The sequence below is a fragment of the Triplophysa rosa genome, linkage group LG9, assembly GCF_024868665.1.
Source record: "Triplophysa rosa linkage group LG9, Trosa_1v2, whole genome shotgun sequence".
Taxonomy (NCBI): Eukaryota; Metazoa; Chordata; class Actinopteri; order Cypriniformes; family Nemacheilidae; genus Triplophysa; species Triplophysa rosa.
This window is the reverse complement of record NC_079898.1, coordinates 6,409,197-6,436,557: the sequence shown is the minus strand read 5'-3', so window position 1 is coordinate 6,436,557 and position 27,361 is coordinate 6,409,197. Positions and strand designations below refer to the sequence as shown.

Genomic DNA, 27,361 nt, shown 5'->3' with positions numbered 1-27,361 from the left:
TCCTCACACATCTGAGAGAGAGGTAACAAGCGTGCGAAGAGGGCATTTCGGAGAAAAATGGCGTGCTTCATATGCATTTAGATAGACATACTGAAACGTAACCTTTTGTATCTTCAATCCGGATCTTTCCAGCAAGGCTTATTAAATTATTCTCTAATTGGTCACGCGACAAAGGCAGCTGATGAAAAAGACAATTTCTTGCTTTTAATTGGCCATTTCACGTGCCGTTCGTGCTACACCTGTGCGTTTGTAATGAGACTGGGATATTAGCAGAGGGCCTGGCAGACCAGATAGTGATCAGATAGGCTGCGAAGATGGGAATGAGCAATAGTACTCTAACGCATTATGAAACACAGACACAAGAGACTGAGAAGCACCAAACTCTGGCCTCTATCAAGGTTCATTTGGCTCATAGACGGTCTCAATTCAATCTTTTTCTTATCCTTTTAAGTAAAGCTGTGTATTTTTAACCCTGCTCTTTTAACCCTATTTCAGAGGTGCCAGTAGTGGCGTTTTGCTTTAAAATAGCCCCCCATTGTCCCAAGCCGGGCTGAATAGCTGGCTTCATTGTGTGCCTATGGGAAGTAGAAACTGAACAGGCCATAAACGCAGTCCTATAGCGCGGAGAGGTCGTGCAAAGGTGAACTTTTACTCCTAATGGAGGCGGCAGCTTTAGCAGGCCCGTATGGCTCTCTGCTCCTTTTGATTGCCTTCTTAACCGTCAGCGCCAGGGCGTCCGCCTGGCTCACAGAACAGAGCATGACCATTCTTTCTCTTTTTCCTCGCACTCCTACTAGCCCCCCCCTCCATCCCCCTGCCTGGTATTGTGTAGCACTTGTCCTTTGTTCCAGCATTCTGCGCATCTGGCCTTAGATATAGTGAGGAGCGAGAGAGGAAGCTTAGGATATCTTCAAAAAAAGAAAAGAAAGAACAGCCATTTCCACAATTCAAAAAAAGACGGAGAGGGAGCGAGGGAGGAAAATCCTAACGGCAGAGGTCAGCAGATAGACAACAGTGCCCCCCCTTTGACCCCAGCCTGAGATGAAGGCAGTAAAAGGAATGCCTGGTCCGAGACTCCCCCTGCACTCCAGCCTGCTGCTGGTGATAAAACTCCAGACATTCCCTCATTTGATGGTACACTGCCATGTCAGTACATTCCTCCCTTGCTTATTTTTTTTTCAAGCTTTAAGGTGATGTTGTAGAGGGATATTGGTGATAACTATATGGGAAAGTTTGCGTTCTCTGATGAAACGGATTTAAAGCAACAAAGAACATGATTTTAGTGTGGGCACGGTTTGTAACGACAAGCGAAGGCTAGAGCAATTTGATAAAAAGTCATCAAGTATTGATAAAATATTCACCATACATCCTACACCAAATAATATAGTTCATTAGTTAAACCTTTGGGTTGTTTACACTTGCAAAGCAACTTATAAACTGCATTAACACAGAACGTGTCGATACAGATGTGCGTTTATCTGGATTTAAAGTCACAGCTATCCGCTTTACAATTAAGAGGCCATAAGCTTTGCAGATGCCCACGTGAACATCTCTTTGTCTGTTAGTTCTGTTTTTTCTCTTTATTTCTACGTCTGTCTCTTTTTCTCACTCTCTCCCTTCACCCCAAGGCTCTCCTCTCTTGCTTTCTCAACCTGAAAAGAGTAGCGGGGCTATTGTTTCCCTATAAGTCTACTAATTCCCCCCTCAAAGGATGAAATGGAAGTGTCCAACTGTGGTAACAGCAGGAGGACATAAATCAAGTTGGAACCCCTGAGTTTGGTCTCCTGGAGGTGACCGGGGTCATAGGGTCACTAGAGGGGATTTAGGCATAACAAGGCCAGAGCAGTCCGATGTATGGTGTGCGGAGGTTGGGGGTCAAAAGCTACAGGGGCCAGATATGTTTTTGTCGCAAGCATTATGCATAACATGTTAAAATGCGGTGAATTCAACAGCTGAAGGTTCTTTTTGGAGAAGAAAAGAAAATCATGGCTTCACTTCATGAATCCACAGTCGTATTATTCTCCCTCTAGGGAAACACAAGTAAAAAGAAAACATGGATTGTACTCATGTTCTCTGACAATGCAACACTTTTCTGTTTGCAAACATTTCCTAAACAAATTAATTCCTGCGGTGCAGATCAACTGTGTTACATCTGGCATGAGGATTTTGAATGTTTCAGCTGTTTAAAGTAGACAAAAAGAGGAAATATCTTTTGAACATGCATAGAAATAGAAAAAACACCAGCTTCTTGAAAGTGCATTTGTATGCTTATGCTTAGTTGGTGATATATATTGAGCCAGCGCAAGTTTGTACAAGTCATAAGCTTTGTGAACATTTCTGTGTTATGGAACAACTTCTCTCTGACACTCCCACTAGAGTACTACAGGATTAGAGAAAAAAATTCCTCAATAACCCCTCTGATTAGTTATCTGGGCTGGTCCGGGCAACAACAGGCTTGGACGTGAAGGTGTTTACGGAAGAAAAAAATCAAGCCCACTTTTCCCTGTGTTCATAAATGTGACCTTGCATTGCATTTCATCTCTTACAGGTTCATTAACGCAAGAAGGAGAATAGTGCAGCCGATGATCGACCAGTCCAACCGAGCAGGCAAGTCCCCCATAGTTTCTGTATTCAAGTCCCGCAGGCGAAATCCCCCTGCAAGCCATGCACCCGGAGGCCCACCTGCCGGTAAATACTTGGCCAAGCCTGGATGTCAACAATAATTGACCACTAAAATCCATCCAATTAACCCAAAACACTAATCATGCTGACTTGGGTGCTGTATAAGCCAATGATGGAGGGAAGCAAGCAAACACATACAACGGATTTAACTGCTGAAACTGTAGCTACATCTAAAGATCTGACTGCTCCTTATCCAGCTCATCTAAAACAACTGAAAAATGGAAACCCATTTGGCTGAGCAAAAAAATTTATTTTAATATCTAGTGACCGTGTTTTGCCTCCCAGCTTCTTCTCAGTACTTAGTTAACAGTGGCCTGGGTGCACGGCTTGTTCTGGACTGCTGTAAAGTTTATTACCTGTAATAGGGTTCAGGGGGCAGGGTTGCATTAGGGCCTCAGTAAAGTTCAAAGGCATTCATTGGGGTTGAGCTGTTGTTTTTGACCAAATAACCCAACGCACAGACACTTAAAAAAATGGCGTAAACTCACGGTAAGTACATCTCAATTTGCTCATGTGGGAAAGTAATTATCGCTTTGGTTTTCTTTAGCTTCCATTCTTTATGAGAGTTCCACCGGTACAGAAATTAAATTTCAAGTTGTCTGAAAGCGTGTCTTATATCTATAGTTTGTTCAGTACTTAATCTTTGCTGGGCATGTTCTTTCAAGTGTGTTTTCTCTCACGAAACTGAAAAAAAAACTGGGCAAAACCCATCAGTCTGTGTGTGCGTTAACAGATGATGTTTCTCTTGTGACTGAAACTTAATTATAAGCACTAATTGACCACTGTTCGTTTCCCCCACATTCCCTTACCGTGCCCTCCCGCAGTAAGTCAAGGAGCTCCCTACAACCCAGATGGTCAACCCATGGGAGGCTTTGTGATGGACGGCCAGCAGCACATGGGAATCAGACCACCTGGTAAGACCTTGGCGTGTCTTCTCCTCTGACATTTCCCACCTTCCCACAAACCCCCCTCACTAGCTGCTCCTTACTCTGAGACCCCCGGCTAGCACAGGTGTAGTCAAATGCATGACACCCTCTTTGTTCCCTTTTTAAAACCTTTTAGATCTTTTATTTCCCAGAATTTGTTGTTCTCTCTGTATCTACGCCTCTTCCACCCTGTGTAACCGGTCACTGTCGCTTACCGCTCATCCTCCTCCCACCTCACCAGTTAAGCCGCAGGATTTTTCCAAAGCCAGGCTTCTTTCCAACCCTTAGCCTCTGAATGCATTATTTACCTGTTTGTTTACTTGAATTGTCTCATTTGTACCATATGGTTTTCCTCGCCTCTCTTTTAATAAACGGGTGATTGTGCTGTTGTTTCTTGACCTCCTGTCTCGTGGTCTATTTGTTTTCTCATCTTTCGGCATCTTCTTCTTCGATTGTTTTCTCTCCTTCTAGGGCCTATGAGTGGGATGGGCATGAATATGGGCATGGAGGGACAGTGGCACTACATGTAACCTACTAGTTAACCAATCGCAAAGCAATGGGGGAAGTAAGTACAAAAGCAGGGTCTTCCAAACATTCATGATTTGTGACAATTCATTTGATTTCCTTTTGTGAGATGGGAGAGAAATAGATCTTTTCCTTCCAAACAACATGCTGCTTTTTCTTGCTCACCACTACTAATATTTCCTCTCATGTAAGATCTTCTTTGTGGGTGACGAGCTTTGTTTAGGAGTTTGTGTGCTTGTGTTGTTGTGATCTGTGCTCTCCTTTCCGACTTGTGAACTTGGCCACATGATTAAACAGTACATTGAGTCATATAGTGAGGAAAAATCAGTGTGGGCGAGAGAGAGGAGGAAGGGATAGTTCTATGGGGAGGGTAGGGGGATTGAGATTGGGGTTTTGGTTGGAGAAGGGGAGGGGTGCGTTACCATAGCAACAGACTGATTGGCAAAATGTAAGCAGTCTGCAGCAGTGCAAGGAGAGAAAAGTGCATGTCCCCAAAGTGTCATAAATCTGTCTCCCCACAGTTGATGCATGAGTTACATTTATACACCAACCTGCGAGGCGACGTACAAAGAAGCGCTCTCTCACCCCGCAGCCAAACACACAGCCACACATTTGGAAATTATGTCAGTCTTGCATGGAATGTTTTAGGTGGAGCTGCTTCTATCGACCCTGACTTGGTCTACTGTTTTCTTGTCTGTCTTTCCTAATAGGATTACTAATAGCAAAGGCAGGGGAGATGAAGGAGTGCAAAATGGAGGTGCGCACAGCAGGGTACACAGCTTAGTCCGGCCTAATTGACTATATCCAAATTAAATATGCCATCACAAGCGGCGTGACAAATGGATTTGACTTATTCCGTATACAAAAATAGAGATCATTAATGCAGCCGTGCGCAGAATGCCTCTGTTGTCAAAGACGCTGTCTTGACTTCACTGTATTTAACGAGAGCTTTGAAACGTCACGTCCCTGCGCATCGTCTTTGTGTGCATATCTAAACGCTGAGAGTGTTTCCCAGTGTCCAAATGGCTGCTTACAGCAGCTGCCGTAGTTCCCAGAAGACAGGAGAGAAACCTGCTTTAAACAGCCTCAATTTGCTTGCCGAATTCTGTAATTGGGCCGCGCGTAGAATCTTAGATGAGAAGGGTTCAGGGAAAAACGAGAGCGAGTGAGAAGGGGAAATGAGGAGAGGAAAGCAGGCAGAGTGTGACAGAAATATGTCGCCATGGTGAAGAATGCCTGGTCTTTATGGCTTCATCGCAAAAATTTCCTAGCTTGTCTAATTTAAATATTGTTACTTTAGTTTCTAGGTCAATGAAATGTAAGTGATGTGTTTTATACTTCACGACCAATTAAATTAATAGGTTATTTCAAAAAAACGTTATCTTATTTGATTAAGAGAGCAAGGCTTCATTATATTTTATAAGCAATTTTCATTAGTTGAGGAATTTTCCTCAAGGCAAGATTAAGCAGTTATTTGCTGTGAAGTCCCAGGACCTGAAATGAAGGTGTTCCAAGCAGTCACACTGCAACATTACTTAAAACCAAAGCCAATTAAACCTACTTAGAAAAGCGTTATGCTTTCTGCCCATGACGATTATAGAGCTTATAGCTCTCAGAAACAATACACCTGTCAGCGTGGATAAAGCCTAGCTACTGAAGCAGAAGAGGGCGAGCCTTTGATAAATGAGGCAAGGACTGTTTTATGGCCAGTTTCCCCGTACCGTTCTTTGTGTTTCTTCAACAAAATTAGCCAAGGGTGGCCAATTTTTTTCATTTTAATTTCAAGACAATAGCGAATGCAGAAAGCATTAATTATGGGCATATGGACAAAAATGTGACCCTCCCCAGCCATACTTGAACGCCGCTGGTATGCTTTGGTGAGCTGGAAGCCCTGCTGGAGACTCCTTTGTCTGAATTTTCATTCCTTCCAACCATTAAGCAGAAGTTTGTTAACCTTTTGCAGGGTCAAGGTACCCATTTTTCTACTCTGAACTTTTACTTTTAAGGAGGGAAAGGGTCTTCAGGGATTTGGCTCCCGTACTGACTGTGTCAAACATCCCCTGTTGATTCGGTCCCATTGCAGCTCTGAAAATAGACAGGCAAGGAACTCAATGTATTGATTGACTTATTAAGTGAAAAAACGCATTTGCAACGTGTGCCCTTTTCGCAGCCGAACATTGCTTTTCTGATAGACTAGATGTTTTCCTTCCCCGTCATATTCACCAAACGACATGTTCAAGGATCGAAATCAAATACAGCTGATGACCTCTCAAAGCTCGGGTCAGGCCTTCAGCAAGGAATAATTGCAGAGGCATACAGATTACGGCTTCATATGCTAGTGCAAAGCACAGACCACTCTATATGCCATTCAAAAGCTGCAACCTAAAGACCCATAACCAGAGCAATCACAAAAGAGCTTTTTTTAACTAGAGGTTGATTTGTTGCTTTGTGTTGCTGCTGTCACAGGGTTAGTGGCCTTTCTGCTCTTGGCGCGTGCACGCACCCAGGTGAGGCCTCTCAAGTGACGGCCTTTGTAAATTTTCACCTTTCGTCTTTAATTTGAGCACAATGGCGGCGTTTCTCAGAGGGACTCTGAGAGCGAGCCACAGACCTTTGCTCATTGTGTTTAAAGTGAGATAAGTGAGGGGAGAACATAGAATAAAGGCATGGCTTATTTTACCTCATTTGTCATTGTTGTGGTCTCCTCTGGCAAAAAGACTTGGCTCGTGCTAGGGACACATACAAGTTAATTTCTACCTACGTGTCATTTAGTGCTGGATGTCATATTGGTATTATTTTGATGTAGGAAAATTGATAGTGCGCATTTTTTCATGCTTAACCAAAAACTAGAACTTTTAAACTTTTTTTGAAATATTTCTCATCCTTTTGGTAATTTTCAATTAAATGCTCAGTATTCATGTATTTGCTCCAAAAAGTTTTACCACAATTTTAAAAAATGGTACTTACAACATTGTTATCTGTGAACAAGTTTTTTAAAACATTTTTGATTTGTTATCAAAAATTTACTTATGTCACTTTTATCACTACACTTTAAATCAGATGTGCTAATAAGATCTGTCTCAATCCTAATACTTGCAAGTCGCAACACAAGCAGGGATAACACAAGTTTAAAGACATGCACTTTAGGAAAATTATTGGCCAAAGAACAAGTTCATTAAATAATGATATTTATATTATAACATGAATATTCAAAATATCATTGAGGCCTAACATGTCTTTTTTGGATTGACCTTAGTGAAGGGCAGCCTTCCGGTTGACTGGGCTAGTAAGACTATGGCTGATTCTAGGCCTGATGGATACAGCACTAAGTACAGGTCCCTGGTGCATGCAATAGCAAAGTGCCAGTGAGTTTGTCCCTAGAGAGGCACCCTCTCCCACTAGATGTATTCCTCCTCTACTCTCTTCCCATTCATTACAAAGGACAGTCCTTTCTCAAAAGCTTCTCTTACAACCACATGACTCGGTCACACTTTCCGGTGCTGTGATTGCAGAATCAGATTTTCTTGGGACTTGGGACATAAGATCATATTGATAGTGTAATGTTTGACTATTCCAAATCCAGATTCAATAATCAAACTCTCGTTCTTTCCTCCCTAGGACTGCAAGGCATGCCAGGGGATTACCTGTCACACGGTGGCCCGGTGGGTATGGCTATGGGGCAACCAGGCTACAGCGCCTCTCAGATGCCCCACCACCCTGCTCAATTGCGGCACGGCCCTCCCATGCGTTCCTACATCCCTGGACACCCCCACCACCCGGCGATGTTGATGCACGGAGGACCGCATCACCCTGCCATGCCCATGTCAGCCTCTAGCCCCCCTATGTTCAATCCAGGAGACCCTACAATGGGAGGACAATTCATGGACATCCATGCCCAGTAACTCACTAAAACGGATTCTTTAAATGATTGTGATGGATAGAAGAGAAGCTGCGATTGGTTTTCCTGGTGCTTGCGTAGCACCCATTACAAACTGACTTGTTACAGAGACTGAGGAGCTTGCATCTTGGCTATAGACTCGGACCAAGAAAGAAGCCGCTTTCTGTATACTATGGGACACTTTGAAAGGATGTGCCCTTTGCTTAGAAACAAAACGTGAGAGAAAGATTGAATTTATTACTATATCAGCCTCTAGAGGGGAGGGATATGGAGATACTGTATACTGTTGTAAAATTGTGACGCATTGGACTTTCATAAGAACTGGGAAAAAAGTATTGTAAATGCTATCGTATTGTTCTGCATATTATGTTGTTTCTAATAGATTTTTTAAAAAAGGATGTGAACTTTTTCTTTCCACACTATGTGTGTGCCATCTCCACAGACTTTTGGCCTCCTCCATAAATCACATTGCGTTTAAACCCGAAAAAATATATGTGAATAAATCAATAAGTCATTGAATACACGTTTTGCCAGGCCATTCTTTGTGTCCTGTGGGAGCACGGATTTCCTGTGAGCCATCAGGGCCTTAGGAAGACAAAGAGTGATATCCACCTGTCTGAGCCACATCCCCCGTCTTTCAGGAGGTCTCCATTTTGCATTCCTAAATTGTTTTTACACCCTTATGGAACCACCCCCTGCTTAAAACATCAACATAGGAACCAATGAAAACTGTTTTCATTTACCGTTACTGGATGAGAGAAGTTGAATGTAAAAAAACAAGCATGTGTGCGCGAGTGATTGAGAGTGTGTGTTTGTGTGTGTGCGTAAGGTCAGCCCATCAAACTTTCATAGTTTAAGTTATAATTGGGATTTCGGGATTCATAAACATATGCTTTGCTTAAGCAAAAAATGTTTTTTGGGATATTGGTTTAACATGTTGCTATCACTTGTTTGAATTTTGAAGAGTTTATGTATACATTGTAAATGAATAAATTTTGTGTAAAAAGAGGGGAAATGGAGCTACAGTATATTTTATATATTTGTGCATTCTGGTTATGCATGGTTTGATATCTGCTCAATGTAAAATACGTAATAATGACTAGACAGAAAGCTCTGCAGATGCATTGAATATTTTGGGGAATTGCATTATGCTTAGGTACCAAATAAGAGTGTCATAATAAAGAATAATTCTGAAAAGGATATGATAGTTTACAAATCCCCCCCCACAATTAGTACAGAAAATCTGAGAGCACAGACTGTGTCTGAGTCTACTTATATGACTATGGAATATAAGAGCACGTAGATAGCATATACAGATTTGTGTTATTTTGAATTTGCAGTTTTTGCAACATTACAGTGACCATTTTATAGTGTAATTAAGTATTTATACAAACAGTGTTATACAAATGAAGAACAAGACTTTAACAGGATTATTTTAGGAGATCCTTGTAATTATGCATTATGGTTGTAATTAATTATAATAACACATAATATGAGTTACAAGAACACCATAATGTAAGTGACCAAACTTTCTCATCCTACAAACAAACTGAAGCCACGTGGTAAGTACAATTTTGTTTAAAAGTCATCACATCATCATAACATATAGACTATATTGTAAATACAAGGAAGAAGCAAGCAGGTTTTAGCGTGTCTGCACAAATAGAAGCTAAGAAGTCAAGACTACGTTGTCTAAATGCTGCATATTTTACTTTTTTTGCTAATGTGCAACAAATGTATGTTCGGCCCATTTGACGGAGGCTCAGACTGGGGGCTAGATTAGGTAGGGGGGCGGATAAAGGAAGAATTATCCCCCGTTTAGCATTAAAATTCATTTAGATAAAATTGCCACAAACACTTAAATGGGAAGATTAGTTCCCCCTCACGCCTTATTTCACTCACTCAATGGCTCCGTCAAGAGGGCTCCAAACGGCATTATCCAGACAACGGCTGTTTCCAAGCTACCCGCTAAAACCGAGAGCCTAAATAACACTAAAACATACACACCTAGTCGAAATGTATGTTTACGGTGGATTCGATACGACCACGAAAGGGAAATGTGGTGTAACGTTATTTCTTCAGGGAATGCTTAAGAAAGTTACCCATCTTGCAGCAGAAGGGGCGATGCCAGTTGAAACTACACTCCCATAATAAATCAATAAGTTCCCTTTCACAAACCCGTCCCTCAGTTTTCCATCGCCATTGTGTTTTTATTACCGTCTCTTCTCCGAGTGTTTTCCTCTCAAGCAACGCGGGACACAGGCGACGGTTTAATGACGTTTCACTCCTCAGATTTGAATTCCTCAACCGCTCGCCATTCGCTGCTCTGGAGACCCGGGCGGAGACAAATCCCATGTTTGACTGCCATCTTTAGGGGATCTGGAAAACTGTCCTTGAGGGAGCATGCGTTGTACAATATCGAGAGGTTTTAAAGAAATAAACATGAGCTATTTGATCATGTAAGGTAACAAAAAATAAAAATATAATTTGTAATGTAATTTGGTCACACTTTAAATTAGGCTATAGTGTAGGCCAACGAGTTACGCTATATATTAAGATGTTGAGTAATATTAATAATCGTCATTTAGTCTACTTAATATTAAAATATTTTGTGCAATGGCTTACACATTTTATTGTGCTGCTGTTGTAATAATACGAACGTGTAATGTGCTCATTGTAAAGTAAAGTGTCCCCTACTGCTAATGTTAAACCACAACGTGTCACCTTTCTCAAAGGTGTGTATTTGAATTCCACCATTTGCATATAGGCTATTATTAGTCTGTATTTTATTAAACATGCCAGACGTGTCAGAGAATAAGCATAAAAAGTGTTGTCGTAAGTTTAGTTGTTAGTTGCGTTGAGTTAGCAATTGCTAAAGAGTGTTTCGCGACCTTTGCAACAGCTCTACGCAAATGAACATGAATATTGATTTTCTTCATTTATTCACAGTCAAACGCCTATAAGGACGACGCCTTTCCATCTGTTGTTTAAGAAGAAAGCTTTTATCTGCCGTTGACCACGTACTGAACTCTGTGAGTAATGACTGAAATAAATGTGTTCCATAAGCACAGAGGTGCCCAAACAGGACTTTCTGCCTCCCATAAAGAGCAACATGGGTTGTGCTGTTGCATGTTTCTGTCTTCTGTACTCTGTAGTCAAGCAGTTTTGCTTCAGCTTGAAAACTTTCACAAAGGGTCATGTGTCCTCCCAGCACGCCAGCAGTAGCAGTGGCAAATGCAAATGTGGTCAGATTCACTGGTCGTGTTTGAGAGGGTTATGTCCACTCTCAATGAAGTGTGCGTTTGTGTCTGTGCCATTTTGTATGTTAGTGAGAAATACTGCAGAAACAAAACACATTTACGTTCTTCGTGGATGTCGTAATTGTTGTACTGGCAAAATAAGCAATGTCTGAATAAATAATAGCAATCTTATTTTAATTATGCTATTTAAAACGTCTATGTAGCCTGTACGTTTGAAAGAACACTTTTACAAAAACACCGTATAGGCCGCGTAATATGGTGGGGAATGCTGTAACAATATCGACAAACACTAATTTTTACTATGTCATTTACTATTAAATGCATTTAGAAAACGTTTTAAACAAACTGAAACATCATGTTACGTTAGTAGTCTAACTTATTAACTTACCATGAATGGACTTCTCACTTTCTTTTTAATTGACTGAATCAAGGCTTCTCTTTTACTTATTATTATCCACGTGATAAATTATTACAGGCAAATCGTCCAGCAATCTCAGCATAATGAACAGAACAAATAAACAATGGTCTAAAAATAAATATGAAGAGCAGGCAGATTTAGCTATCTAGACATGCCGTTAAAAGCGTAAATGTGTGGCTAAAGCGAGAAAAGGCTGCCTGATACAAAAAATGTAATTTTGTTAAAGAAACGCACCAAGTGAATTAACACGTAAAATAATGTTAGGTGGCAGCTGGTGGACTACTAGCGAGAAGACTGGAGAGATGGAGTGTCCAAAACTGCACCATGGCCATTCTGGATGTCATCTGTTTCCTTGGTGACTTCGCCCACCCCTGCAAGCCCCTGGGCTCCAGGATTGTTGGAGAGAAACGCGCTATTTTCTGCACTATCATCTATCACTGTCACCACGTAATGATTCCCCTCGCAGCTCCTTATTGATGTTTGTAATTGCATTATCTCATAAGGGGGTGATCAATGAAAGCGGGCTATGTATTCTGGGCTTAGAGTATGCAGGATTGCTTTCTTGTCCATTCAATTCAATAAGCGCTTATTAAACCACTTCGTACTCCAAAATTAAGAATTTTTTCCCCAAAGAAATAACAAAACAATTTTAATTTGTGGAAGCCTCTTGAAACCAAAAAAGCATACGAAATTAAATAACAATTCACTAACATCAAAATGTGTCTTTTTCCCTCTATAGAAAAATGTGACATTTTGCGTGGCCAAACAGCACGAATTAAGTTATTAACGCAAGACGCAGATAATGCTTTTGTTAGGGATGGAAAAGACTAAAGGATTTAAAGCAATTGTATTTTCTTTTTTGCCAATAGCCCAGAGGAACATATTTAACGCTGTGTGGTATTTACACATTGCATTTGATGGGTTTAGACGTTAGGACTAAAATGAATCACGCAAATGAAGTCATAATATCATGTTTCAGGTTTCAGAGGGAGGGTTGGTGAGCCCACGAATCAAACAAATGCGTCCTTTCCATTTCATCTGGGACGGACAATACCACCATGTGTAGCATACAACGAAATTAAACAAGTGTATAGTGCCCCTCTATTTAAAAAGACAGCAGTAAGGCTTGCATAAAATATGTCGAACAATTATTTTAAGAACAACAGCAAAAAAAATGTATAAATTGAAAAACATAAAAATGGAAACATTACAAATAGAAACATTGAATTGCAATTGAGTCATTAATTTTGAAAAAAAAACATTTTGCATGTTTATGTTTTACGCACACAACGCATGCGTTTAAAACGGCAGCAATGACATGTAAATATATTATTATTTATTTATCTATTTATTGTTGCACATGTGAGGCTTTTAGCTTTGTTATGGTACAGAAGGGGCTGTCGACAGATGGATACAGATATTCCAGGGAGAGAATGGAGACGTGTTAGTCCGAGTTTTTAACTGTCATTATTGTTGTTATTATTATTATTAGTGGTTGTAGTAAAAGTCTTTGTTATTGGTCATTATTTTTGGCAAATGGTACAATACTATATATATATTTGCCATAAATATAATTTAATCCAAACACTGCTGCACTGCTTCTCCCCAGTGGCACAAAAAATCGAGCACTTGGTATCTTTCTCTCTCTCTCTCTCTCTCTCTCTCTCTCTCTCTCGCTCGCTCGCTCTCACTATCAAGGTCACCACGGCAGCAGCTTACGAAGGACATGAGCTGGTAAAGCAGCTTCGGATGTCAGTGAAAGGTGCGCCAGCCCGTCTCCCATCTTCACCAGGTGAGATTCGATCCAATAATAGCCGTTGTGTGTTAGGCTTTAATGAGAGCTCACCGACCCCCACCTGCCCAACAGTCCTGATGAATGCCAAAACGCACTCAGCAGCATCATCTCTCCGCTCTCTTTTATGTTATGAAGTATTATGTTTCGCTTATACAATAACCACTTATGTTCTCTCGCCGCTTTGATCCCCGGTGAGACACTGAAGTACGATGCATCAGTTGTTAGGGGAGAAAGATAAACGCAACACGTTCAAAGACGAAATTCAAAGAGCCTATCAAGTTATGAGCGCTTTTAAGGGATTAAGAAAACTCAGTTACCTAAACAAAACATTTTGTCGAATAAATATTAGAAAACAAAAAATAGAAAAATGCATACTAGTATATCATAACTTGGGTTAGTTGTTTTTCTGTTCCGATCTACAACTGCAATGTAAAATATTAAGATATGAATAATGAAACAAGTTTTTAGTCTATACTTCCTATTTATTCGTTTAATTATGTTGTTCGTGGTGTTTTATTTATACCCTATATTTAGGTACAATTGTTTTTTAACATGGTTTACAATATCTATTTACTATTAAAAAAAATACGTTAAGAAAATACAATAATTTATATATGCAATGCAATTAACGTTTGATCACGTGTGTACTGTAATAAAAAAGAAAAATTTCGATCAACTGTAAAATAACAACAGAGAAACAAAGAAGTGTTGAGCCTAAACAGAAACTGTGATACAGTAGAAAATCCCCGTGTGTCACGTGACTAAAACTGAAGGTGAAAAGGTCACTAGTGCTTTAGGTAAATATGTGAGCTGCAAGTTGAGACAAGGCAGAGTCACAAATTCCACTCGCATAGCAGAAGAGTGATAAACCTCTGACCCGAGGCCAGTGGCCTCCTCATTTATTTATTCTCAGAGGCTGTAATTCGGTCTATGGGAACGTTTCTTTTTGATGTGCCAGTTTTGCTGCAAGAATCAGATGGTAAGCGGGCCAAGAATGGCCAAAAGAGACACATCAAAAAAGAAAGGTTTCAATAATACGCTATTAAATTACAGTAGCCTATTATTGCAGTGTTCTTTTATCTTCTTGAAAACACACATTTTGGTGGATAAGAGAATACATAAGTGTAGTGTTAAAGAAAGTGTTTTTATGATTTAATTAAAACGTATAATAGCTTTCTAAAAATGAGGATATTATTATAATATGTATTAACTATCGTTAAACTTTTTAATTCATGAATTTTCAAATATCTTCAATAAAAAATGCCACCAATTGTTTTTATAATTTACAACAATACAAGCAAAGCAAATGTTTGGTAAACGTTTTTAAATAAAATATATTATGAAGTGTTTACAAAAAAAGAGAGTCTACCTTTTTTACTAGACCTCATATCAGCGGTGAAAAATAAAAGCATTGTTTCGTACTGTCATATATAGCAATATCATATAAAATATATCAAGTATTTGTCCCACCAAGCCTTCATTTTCATTTTGTCTTTATTGAAGTATTGGTCTGCATTTCATCGTGGCGTCTTTGTGTTCAGGACTGATTCTCTAAGGCTGTAAAAGAAACAGTTTATTCACACATCCAGCTTCGTTTTAAGACAACCATTTCCTAATGATGAATTAAATCCGGTAGCGATTTCAAAGTAACACCCAGAGTGTATCTGTGCCTTACAGCACGCATAATTATCAGGCACACATCCGCGACGGGTTAAAAATGTCAGCGAGAAACTATCTCACCTTGTCAGTTTGTCGGAGTTTCGTGTTTTCACTTTCCCTGAAGTCGTAGTGCGTGAATCAAACGCAGACTTTGTTATTGTTGCAGCGAGGTGCACGCGCAAATCCACTATAAGGTTTCAAAAATGTATTCGCAATGTTCATTAAGTAGACTCGATCTAATTATAAGTTTGTTGTATGCAGCTGTTTTTTTTTTTAATTTAATCAGCGGGAGTCATTTTCACACTTTATCACGAATGCACTTGTAAATACAAGCGCAGTGAAACTAGAAAGGATGCAAATGTGCCAGGTTGAAAAAGACAATAAAAGTCTGGTAAAAAACAATCATGCAAAAGAACTTCTCATTTGTTTACATATTTATTTGTGTGTGTAGCTTTATATGTTACCATGCCTCAAACATAAGCCTACAGTAAATTCTTGTTATGGAGCTGTTGTGTAGCAAGAATCAATCTTAGCCTGACTGACAGCACTTATTGTGAACCTGTACATGAGTGGAGTCATTACATCATTGCCGAAGAATCAAAATGGATTATCCTTCTGGCTCATTCCTGCATTTATTTGAAAATCTTCATATTCATACATTTAGTCATTTGTTTTGTTTTCCTTTCACTCATCCTTCACTACGAGCTTACTGTTGCAGGATAAATATCTTGGATTTAATACTTTGCAATACCCAAGGGTGAATCTGGCCAGGCCACACGTTTATACCAATAAGACAACAAGTTTATTTTACAGGAGCACGTTTAAGGTGCGCTCATTCAGGCTGACCCGATGACAAAACATTTGGCCACAACTGTACAATTGAAAGAATCTGAATATATACTGCTGTATGAAACACACTTATCTTTAAAGCATATGTTGAAATGTCTTTATAATCTGTGGACAAAAAGACCCAGCTGTAGTAATAGCAGCCTCCAGAGGTCCTCTTCCTGCACAGACACGCTCAACCCAAAGCCACGCTTTCTGCTGTGTAGTTTATGATCCATAGACAGTTTATAAAAAGCAATGTAGTCTATCAGAGTGGCTGACTGACTCCGCACAAGAGGTTCAGTCAGAAATTGTGAACAGTTTGCTGTGGAGGTCATCAGGTAACAGTGGGGAGCCCATCGGCTACTTACCCTAAACCAAACATTAAAGGAAAAGCCTCTTTAAACTGTCTAAGAACAGAGTAAAGAGAATATCACATGACAAGATTGCTCTATATTGTTGTCATATATTTCTGAAATAATAAAATATATGTATAATTTTTATTCTTTTTATGTTTATTCATCATGAGCTGTGGCAACACTCTTGGTTTTTCAGGGGGTTTTAGACCTGCGATGTGTTCTGCTGGCAAGGATATTTTTTACCACTGCCATTTAAAGTCTACCTATAGCAATATGTTGAAATAACAGCCAACCCCTCCGCTTATTTCAGACGAATAAAGGATTAGCTAAAGTGCAAGAGATAAATTCATTGATGTGTGAGAGAGATTGAAACAGAACGCCCAAATATTTGAGCTGATTCAAAGACGTGCCACCTCCATTCTTGCAGTCCAAACTGTTTATGTCCAAGATAAATCTCTCTCCGCTTAGATGTAAAGGAAACAAATCCATCTGATGAGACGTCTTCTGCCTCCACCCCTCACACTTTACTTTGGACAAGGCTGCACGTTTAGCATAAAAGCTTTTAGCACGTCGCGTCGCAGTCGAAGCAACCCATTGTTAGGCTTTGTGATGGATTAGCCCGAGATCCATCTAAGAATGTTAGTCTTACACGCTATGACATTTTTGAATTTATTAGGGTTTGTATAAGCAGGGTCATCGCCACCAAATGGGATGTCAATGGGTAAAACACAACTTGAAGATAAATAATAAGCACTTGAACTGCGCAAGTAACCTGAGTTGCACATGTAGAGATCCGGGATAAAAGCATTATTTGAACTGAAGGGTGTTGGCCCAAAGGGGTTATGAGGACAGTCAAAGCCGAGTTTGGTTGAACCGGTCTCATGTCACCAGGTGTTCTTGACTGGATATTATATTAAAAACAACATCCATCAAACTGAGCCATGTTTTATTTCCTTTTAATCTGTGTTGTAGATTTATGTGCTCCTTTGATGTTTTATTAAAAATGGTGTTTCTCTTTCCTGGCTACATTATCATTCATCATCAGTTTCTCGCACGTTTAACAGAGTTATGCTAATTTCTTTAGGACACAAATATTTCACAGTTTTAGTTAAGACCACCATGAGTAATAAAGGCCACTACTCATATTCTAGATGATGTAAAGAATCCACGTGGTTATGAAAAGCAACCGTATTACAGCATCAAATTTAACCATAGAGGCAAAGGCATTTCAATTTTTTGTATAGAAAAAATTAATAATAAACTAAATACAAATTGAATAGATTAATAATGTTATAAATAGTACATTATATGCATTAATAGTTTGGATGTCCCTAGCTGTTTCTCTCCCCCGCTGTTGTTGTGATGGTTCAGTCCGTGCTTACTCCAGGGACAACAGACCTTGATTTTTCACTTACAGCAGCAGTTCAGTTTACAGATGAATTGTAGCTGGGTGCTAAACTGCGTCCATGCTGCAGTCAATGTTTATGTCTACCAATCAACTGCAGTGTGCTTATGTTATATGGTATTATGGACAAAGCAACCTTAAAACATGCCATACGTATTCAGAGGGGCAGATTTATGACATGTTGAATTTCAGGAGCTGAGGAAAGCCATGTTGGCTATGTGTGTGTGAGAAGGTGTTTGTTTTTCTGTTAAGAAAACCTCTATTGTTTATTCTTCATATGCACACAGAGCGTGTAGATTCTTATCTTATGCACATGGTGTATGTTTGTACTCGGAAAGAATGCACATGTCAATAATCTCACAAAAATCATTTTTTTAGATATGAAATAGAATTAATATCCTATAATGAAATTAGGGAATGTTAAAAAAAAACATTGCAAAGTTGAATAATTATGATGCAGTGCATAATTGAAGTTGCAGTAATTCATTTGCATCTGTTCTGAAAATAATTATATAAAAAATGTCGACATACATAAGCAGAACAGCTTACTAAGAATATACCACTGCTTACTCTGGAGCTGGAGAAACACACTGATATGAACACAGCACAAGCATAGAGATCCTTTATGTCAAATTACACACACACTTCCGTGTTTGAATGTATTTCCAGACCTCCAGTTGTCTTTGGTTTATGTTTTATTTAGCAATAATTATTATTTCTTATCTAGTTGCACTTCATTTGTCTTTAAATGTTTGTGATGTCTGTTTGTAACATTGCTGTTTGTCATGGTTAAATAAAGGTTACTTGCATATTTGTGAAATCAGATTATAAAATATAAATTTCACGATTGCATTTCCATAATAAATATGTGTATGGCATGTGTGTGGATACCTCAATCCAGCATCCTGAGGGTGATGTACAGAAAACAAGTGCAGCTCAGTCTGTCCCTTTGATAAACGTCTTGAACAGAATGAGCAGCAAAGACTCTTATTCACACATGCCTTTAAATGGAAGCCAGAGAGGCCAGCGGGCGAGAGGGTAAATAGCCACACGACCAACCCATGAGCTCAGATGAGCAACAGAGATTAAAGTTTTGTTTCCATCTATTTTTTGTAATGGGCCAAATTGAGATTCTTTGTTCGGAAGTCAGGCGATTCAAGTTGTTTTGTCCGCCAACTGCATGCGAGCAAAAAGCAAACAGACACTTAATCCTGACATAGAGAACAACTTGACATCAATTTGTCCCAAGGGAGGGTTGGCGGCGAGAGAAACGAATGGCCGGTTCAGATCTCAGCTACTCTTTCCATACACACATTTAAGTAAAAAGACGTAAAGACAATTTTTTTAAATCAAGAGGAGGTATACAATTCTTTAAAAATGTAACTTTAAATCAATAAATTGAACGAAACTGTGAAGGATCTCGCAGGTCCTCATAAAGAGATGTAAGAGTATTAATTCACAACTTTATAGTCTTGAAGCTGTGTTATAAACGTAAATCTACCTAAGAAGAAATTCTGGATTAAGCCAAGGGAGATCCATATTTACTGTAACCCTGAGAGCCCATACTTCAGTATTGCAAACTCAGGCCATGTTTTGCCAAAAGTTCTCCCTACACATGGATTCCCCATCACAGAGGAACTTTAGTTATTGAGATTTTTTTGGACCATCAGAAACCCATGGTAGAGGTCAGAGGGCCAGAACACACTAGTGTGGACAGAGGGAGTTGCCCACCCCGGAATCCATGACTCTCTGCATGGCTGTCCCTTACAAGGAGAGGCCCAGACCGAGGGGAACAGGGGGAGTGTCTGGGAGAGGTCCGGTTAAACATACCCCCTCCTATTTTCCTCTTCTCCATAAGGTAAAAAACCAGCAGAGAACCTTGGGGTGACTCAGAGGACATGGTGTCTTGTAAAACACGTGCACTTAATATTAGAGCCATAAAACTTGTTAAATGAAAAGCTATTTTGGAAAATAGAAAGGGAAATATTTATGTGCCTGGCCTGTGATAGAAGCCATTTTATCCCGGGGCCAAGGGCCTGACATGGCACAGGTAACTACTGTCAACAAGTGAGAAACCCCGCGGTATGAATTCTCAAGTGTAGTGTGGTCCTTTTAACAGGAGCGCACGATGAATTGGACTCTGAAAGAAGAAATGGCGTAAATTAAAACTGTGTTAAGAATGAGGTGAAAATGCCCTTTTGTGGGGTTCAGTCTATAAGAGGGTGAAAGACAAAACAACAAGGGCTCTTCATGATTGAAAAGGTGCAAAAAGCAATTATGATTGTGAAAATATACAGACCTCTGGTCTAGCTGTGGCAAACGTCATAAATTGTACGCTGTGTTTACACTGCGTTGACCTCAAAGCGCCCGAACAGGGTTGACTCTTGGAGCATTGGGGGCACGTGATCTACATTCAAAACTGACTTTATTCATTTTATTTATAAAATGTAAATGTATTTATTATTTATTTGATCTTAATAATTTTCTCAAACCTAAATTAAAGATAAAAAATCTTATTTTTTCCCTCAGTATTTTGTCAGTTTTAGTTTTCCCGAAGAAGTATTTTAAGTCTTTGTAATTTTGTCCTTCGTACTATTAGGCCTACTGACGTTAGCTTTGATATGAATGTATGTTTTGGTAATGACATTATGTGACATGCATGCCTCCACATCTTTTGATGCTTTAAAATGCATTGGATGATTTGCCTTCCAAGGATTTTTCGATCTCTAATGTAAACCAGCAAGGACGTGAAGGAACTCCGTAGACGTCTGAAGATTTATGGACCATTTGATCTTAGAATGGAAAGGTGCTTTAAGGCCCACAAAGGTTTCGCTGTATGTGTGTGCGTGTCCTCTCCGAAACGACAGCGAAAGGCCATTATTATTTAAAATAATAAAAACACAGACGCGCTCACGCGCCGAAAGACGCATGCACAGACATGCATTTACCCAAACACATAGCCAAAACGCACTAAAAATTTATGGCTGTAACATTCCTTCAGGGTCAAGCAATTTATCAAATCCTCCACATTCTGGTTTCAATTACACAGCCTATTGTGAAAAGCGGCTATTTTAGCAGGTTCATTTGACTCGGTGGGGGACGCGAAAGCTTTCGGTTAATGCGCCTCTCTCCGAAGGCAGCTAGTTTGCGCCTCACCGAGGAGCCGAGGCTGGGTTTTGTGAGAATAATGGACAGTGGCCTCCCTCTCTCTATCGCCTTTTAACAGAGAGAGAGAGGCATGGTGAGGCTACGACTATGGTAGAGAGGTGATAAATCCACGTTTTATTACTGAAGAATTCCACTCTCTCTGCAGGCCTGACAGCCCCCCACGTTCTCAGACCCTTTTGGACAATTTCGAAACCGTGTCCATCTGGTTCTGATTAAATCCCAACTGGCCTGCATCGCATCCGAAGAGGAGAGACGGCGAGGGAGAGGAGAGAAAGACGGCAAGGTGAGAACGAGGAGGAGATCCTCGAGCCAAAACGAAAACAAGGAGAGATGGAGAGACGATGACTGCAAGCGGATGCCAACAGCAGAGCAATGAGATCTGTAACTGATGCCCAACATGGGCGTCATTACTGAAACACAGTATTGTTACATCAATGGCCCAGCCATGGCCAAAAGACATTATTTGGAGTGAGTATCCAGCTTGTAGCTGGTGTTTATTAGCCTCTCTTCTGGCACCTGCTACCTCACAAAGCATGCCAGCATTTTTTCTCGCCCTCATTCTGCCGCTCAGTATCAAACTAATGTCTGTGGCTCAAAGGTATAGTTCACCCAAAAAAAGGAATATTTTGCTTTCATGATGCTCCCATCTCCATTCTGTTATTTTTTTCTTTAAAGCTATTTTTTTGCCAATTAAAATACAAATAGCTGAGGTGAAGATTTTTAGTGATTAGTTTCAGTCTCTTGTGTTACAGTCTGTCACACAATGGTTTCAGAAGACTTGGAATAGATGAGTTCATACAGTAAAAAAAATCATGTTTGTATTTATTCCCGCACTCGAGAACTACTAGATCACTTCAGGGTACATAAATAATGGCAGAAATGTTATTTTTGGGTGACCTAGTCCTTTAAAATGTATGATAGCCCTTTACGTAATCTCACCGAGCTTTATGACATCATAACCCAAATATTGCCCTAAGCAACAACTCGTTGACAGCATCTGGGCAACTCTCACCATAACAACCTTCACCAGCATATCTCACAGATTAAACAGAGATCAGTACACACAAAGGTTAACCAGCCTCTGACGTTCCCACAGGAAACACCGGCGGAGATGAATATGGTGGAGTAAACAATGTATTAAAAATACTGTCCAACAGCGTCTGTTTTTCCACAATGCAGTGCGTATTGCTGGGAGACTGACTGGGCGACAGAAAGAGGTAATGTGAACGTGTGAGCGTTTGAGAGAGGGAGGTTGGGCGGATGGTGCGGGTCTCATAGTGTGTCTGACCCTGTGGAGACCCCACGCCTCATCAGAGGATGAAACTCACCTACAGCTCGGTCTTTTCCCTCCGTGAAAAGAGTGATATTAATACAAAGCAGATGTGGACACGGATAACCGCAGTCCAGCACTTGAAATGTTCCTGTAATGCTTACAATGAGAAAAAACCCACCTCTGCATACACTGATGCAATAGTTCATAAACACATTTAACAGACTGTTGATCCGTATCTTTAAATGCATAAATGCTGAGTGCAGAACTAATGCCTCACTTCCCTCAAAATGAATTTTATGTTTCTATACCTGAATTGATTTTTTTATCTCCACAATATAAAACAAATATTGCGTGCACAATATATGATGTTATGATCGTTTTACAAATCATTATGAGGCCCTGAGATCGCATAATGCGCCAGAGTTTATTTGCTGTTTGGGACTCCGGATTATGCACATAACTCTGTGAAATAACAATATCATTAAAACCCAGGCCGGGCGAATAAATCATTATTGCCATTAATGTCTGCTAAACTATTCAAATAGGCTCCTCTTTCCGAAAGTCCACCCATCTGTGTGGGCTTGTGTTATATTCAAATCTCCATAATCAACTTTGTTGTGTGTGCTGCATCTGGCAATGATAATTAATGGCATTGTATAAAACCTAATTTTTGCGTCTGTGATGAATGAATAGGTTGCTAATGGTATCATTTGAATAAAAAATGAAGGCTTAAAAATGCATTTAAGGAGGAGGGCATCGGGTGCATGCACAATGGAAAACATTCCTGTGCCATGAGCTTGGATGCATCGTAATGGCATCCCTTAAACAAAATCATGGTTCAATATAACTCAAAATAAAATTGATGTGTGAGAACATGCAGTGACATCACTAGGTCTGTAGAATTGCCAAATAATGAAATCGCCACAATCAGGCCTCTGTCATCACCTGCTACTTGAGCCTTATTCATGTCACACTGTCATACATATCACCTCTGCAAAACTCATTCTCACAGCTCACACTGTTTTTACTCTTAAAATTATACTTATAATTCACGTTTAGCTGTACATTCCTTCTATACTGTTCAAAAATAGGATTTGCAGAGTAATATCCAAAAATTTCAAGGGTCTATGAAATTCAAGACACTCAAACTAAATGAACTGACAGAAGAGATACGAAATAAATGATGAAATGAATCATATGTCCACGGTTTTCATGGGTTCAGGAAGTAGTAAAGGTTATTATTGGGAACTCAAAGGCCCAATTAAATATGACGGATCACCTTGCCTGTGATTTTACCCACTATTGATGAGTGTGGGCTTAGGCTTCAAGAAAAACAGAAACGTAAGTATAGCAGGAGCGTTACGTCAAACAGTCAATTCTCACTTTGGCTCAGTGACAGGCTCCTTAAACTCGACGGAAAGCTGAATTTAACACATACACACTGGAGATTTTTAACACAGATTCCTCGGGCAGGCCGACGTGTCTCCCGTAAGCACCACATCGGACCGCGATGACATTGATGATGATTTTCAGCCTCTCTGAGGTTGATCTGCCCGCCAGCGCAGTCAGACTGACCTGCTAACGCCATATGTCTACAGTAAGAGCTTCTGCACAGAAATGAAATCTGACTCTGGTTCAATACAGCCGCCCTGAGCTTCGGTAAAATCGCTCTGCCTAGAGTTGTCCCTGATAATACTTTCTGAAAATTTGTGTCGACAGAGATTCTAAATCAGCCCGACACAGCTTCACCAATGCTGTGCGCTCATGAAGCATTCACAGGTGAAGTACACCAGCATAATTTACGAGTCAGGTTGGAAAGCGGCCTCCTAGAGATGGGGGAAGTGTGAACAAATTAATTTATTTTGGTAATCTCTCTCTCTCTCTCTTTTTTTGCTGTCTTTGTCAAAATGAATGACAACAATTTGGCTGAGGATCTGGGATGTGCAGGCACCATTGACAGGCGAATTATCAGGGGCCCAGTGCTTCTTATTATCAGCGGAGAACTCATCAGAGGAGCGGGTCCTGGAGTCCTCTTCGCTGTCACTATCTGTCAGGAGGACAAGCTCTACTGCAAGGGCCAGCTGACAGGTCATTTCAACAATAACAATTACTCCGATTACTGGTGTCATAAACAATTCAACCAAGGCAGAGCAATAACAAAGCTTTATAATTCACAGCCACATAAATAAATGCCAGCAGGTAACAAGTAATTTACCAGAGGAATGGAGCCCAATACATGGTGCGTTTCATTGTTGCAGGCCAAATGAAAGCCAGCCACTGGAAACATACATGATAACAAGAAACAAAAATTTGGCCCAGTGTGCTCTCTGCAACATTACAATAATAGATGAAATTAATAGAAAAATCTCACTTCATATGTGACTCTGGATCACAAAACCAGTCTTAAGTAGCACTGGGACATTTTTAGTAAAAGCCAAAAATACATTGCATTGAAAATGATCGATTTGTTCTTTTATGCCCAAAATCATTAGGATATTAAGTAAAGATCATGTTCCATAGTTTGTAAATTTCCCATACGCTAAATATATCAAAACTTTGTTTTTTTTAGTGGATGGCCTGCTAGTGCTCTGATTAATATCAAAGGCAATTTTCTCAATATTTTGATTTTTGTTTGCACGCTCAGATTCCAGAGATTTAAACAGTTTGTGTCCTATCCTAACAACCCATACATCAATAGATAGGTTAATCATCAGCTTCCAGATGATTTAAAAATCTCATAAGACTGGTTTTGTTGTCCAGGGTCACATATATTTTTATGCATGTACAATACACATTATATTAGTTACTTTATGTGTGATATTTAAAAACGTTTATAAATAAATTAGTAAATAAAAATAAGGGTTAATTATTGTAAATAAATACATTTAAGGAGTAGTATTCATGTGTTTAGTCGTTGTTGTAGGTGTCAGTGATGCGGACAGACGTCAGCTATCAGCCCTGCAGCAATTCAACAAATCCACAATGTCTAATGAGGAGAGCTGTTGAGCAATTAACACATGTCAAACTCGCCATCATCAGGTGCCTCTCTCATTTTCTCACTAAAAGCCTGCGTTTTCTCTTCTTCCTCTCCTCTCTCTCTGTGTTCCTATAGCCGGGGGCATGTGGGAATCAGATCGTGCTCTTGTAATGCACTGTCTGTGTGTCGCACGTACAAAGCTCTTCTGTGATTACCAGTCTGCGAATCCTTTAGTCGACAGCAGATTTCTTTCTTTTTAGCAGCAGTCAAATGAGACAGGGCGCTTAACGACAAATAATCGCAACAGCCGCGACGCGCACGCAGATTTAACAGTCAGTGCTGTGAAAAATACATTTTCAAACGAGAGATTAGAGTCCACTGCACGCTTAAAATATTTACTTCAAAAATATCAGGTATACCTTTTTATCAAATGTATTTTTATTACATTTTTGCTTCGAGATTTTTTATTTTACAATAGATTCTAATTTGTTCTCTGTAATAAGAAATTGGGCAAAACTATAAAATACTTTGATTAATATTTATTCAAACATATTAGCAATATATATTAAAATGACAAAAACATCTCGTTATCCATATGCAATGAAAATTCAATAAACTGTAATTGATTTCGAAATTAATCTCACCTAAAATGTCACCTGACATCGTTTCTAGCTCTGCAAAATATTTATATCAAATAATTCGATTTTCAATTAATTTACAAACACATCAAATGAGTCTGTTATATTTGTCTGATGTTTACCTGCGCATATAAAATCCGACTCATCTAATTCCAGACTGTTTTAGAAATAAAATTCATTAAAATGCCAAGATAAGGCTTAACGATAAAAGCACACTTGTGCAAGTACAATTATAAAATTACATTTATTAAAAATAGAAGTTAAAATTATTACATTTTTCAGAACTTTTAAAGAAGAAATAATACATAAAACCGACATAATTTTAGAAAAGGACACGCTTAAAAAAACCGAATCTCCACAAATTCAATTATAAAACGAATTAAATCTCTTTCACACGAGAAGAGCTAATGAAGCTTAATTTAATTTTCCTTGAAAAAATATATATGACAGAAGTGTACATTTCATATTTATTAAAAATGCATACCCTTTAAAAAGTTAAAACATATAAAAACAAAGAACAGAGTATTTCATATTTAATTGTGTTTAATATCCATAAATATCACATCATATTTTTCACCAGTTCAAAAAAATATTTAACACAGATTACAGTTTTGCAAGTAACATTTTCTTCCCATCATGCCTAGCTCAGAATTACATTTAAAATGAATGTGCATTGCACATACAGCAAAATCACAGTCGTTGCTATGACAGCATTCTTATATCCATAAGGATATTCCTGGCATGTCCAATTATTCCACACCTAAACTGATTGAATTTCTCTAGAGGAATCAAGTACAGAAAAAAGACAACAAGATCCAACTGCACCCTGACGTCTGATTCTACTTAACCGTACTAGTTAAGTACAATTCCACCGGGTGTAATTGAACAAAAGCTGGTAAGAGCGTTGCCTACGGTGGAGGATGAGAAAATGTGCTTTTGTTACCAGTTCTTAGATGAGAGAGATAGTAGAACTCATCCTGCTGCTGGTTTGGGGAGGGGGGACTCACTTCTCACCGCAGTTTGTCTTCTTTCCCTGGACCACCATCCTTTTTGGGTTGTGCATCTCATTTGCATACATTTGTTTCCAGTCGAGGAGGCCTTCAGCTCATTAAGGCGTTCTCTTACAATCTCCCAGAATCCCGCTGCTTCCAGCCACTACCTGCTGCGGAACGAGAGCGCTGCTAGGCGCTGAAAAAAAGAAAGAAAAGGAAAGAAAAAGGAGAGGGTAAGAAAGCAAAAGGGAGGGGGAGAAGGCAACACGTACTTCGGTCCAAAACAAAAGCGGAGGGCTGGTATGAAAGAATCCTCTGTGTGTGTGTGTGTGTGTGTGTGTGTGTGTGTGTGTGTGTGTTTGTGCCTTGTTTTCTACACTCCCTTGGAAGCAGGCACCATTTTGTGTTAAGTAGTCTCCTGTCATGACAGATACCTCTGTGGGTCAAGAGTCAAAGTTGATGGGAGGGTCAGCGAGAAAATATGCAAGCCAAGCTCTAAACTGGATACCTGCCATTGGATAGAGCTGGGCTGGGAGGCACGATTATGCAAGTTTCCCCTTT

At 39.6% G+C, this 27,361-nt stretch overlaps 1 protein-coding gene across 2 annotated transcripts in view; it reads left to right on the top strand.

Moving 5' to 3' along the window:
* meis1b (Meis homeobox 1 b) overlaps positions 1 to 9,071 on the top strand; it is a 58,690-nt gene extending 49,619 nt beyond the window's left edge. The window contains exons 10-13 of one of the 2 annotated variants that reach the window (XM_057342637.1): positions 2,549 to 2,607; positions 3,507 to 3,596; positions 4,080 to 4,173; positions 7,752 to 7,867. In XM_057342637.1, the coding sequence (XP_057198620.1) occupies positions 2,549 to 2,607; positions 3,507 to 3,596; positions 4,080 to 4,138 (208 nt within the window). In that variant the 3' untranslated portion in view covers positions 4,139 to 4,173; positions 7,752 to 7,867. Of the gene's footprint in view, positions 1 to 2,548; positions 2,608 to 3,506; positions 3,597 to 4,079; positions 4,174 to 7,751 lie in introns of both variants that reach the window. The other variant, XM_057342636.1, reaches the window with a different exon arrangement.
* Positions 9,072 to 27,361: the final 18,290 nt, after the last annotated feature.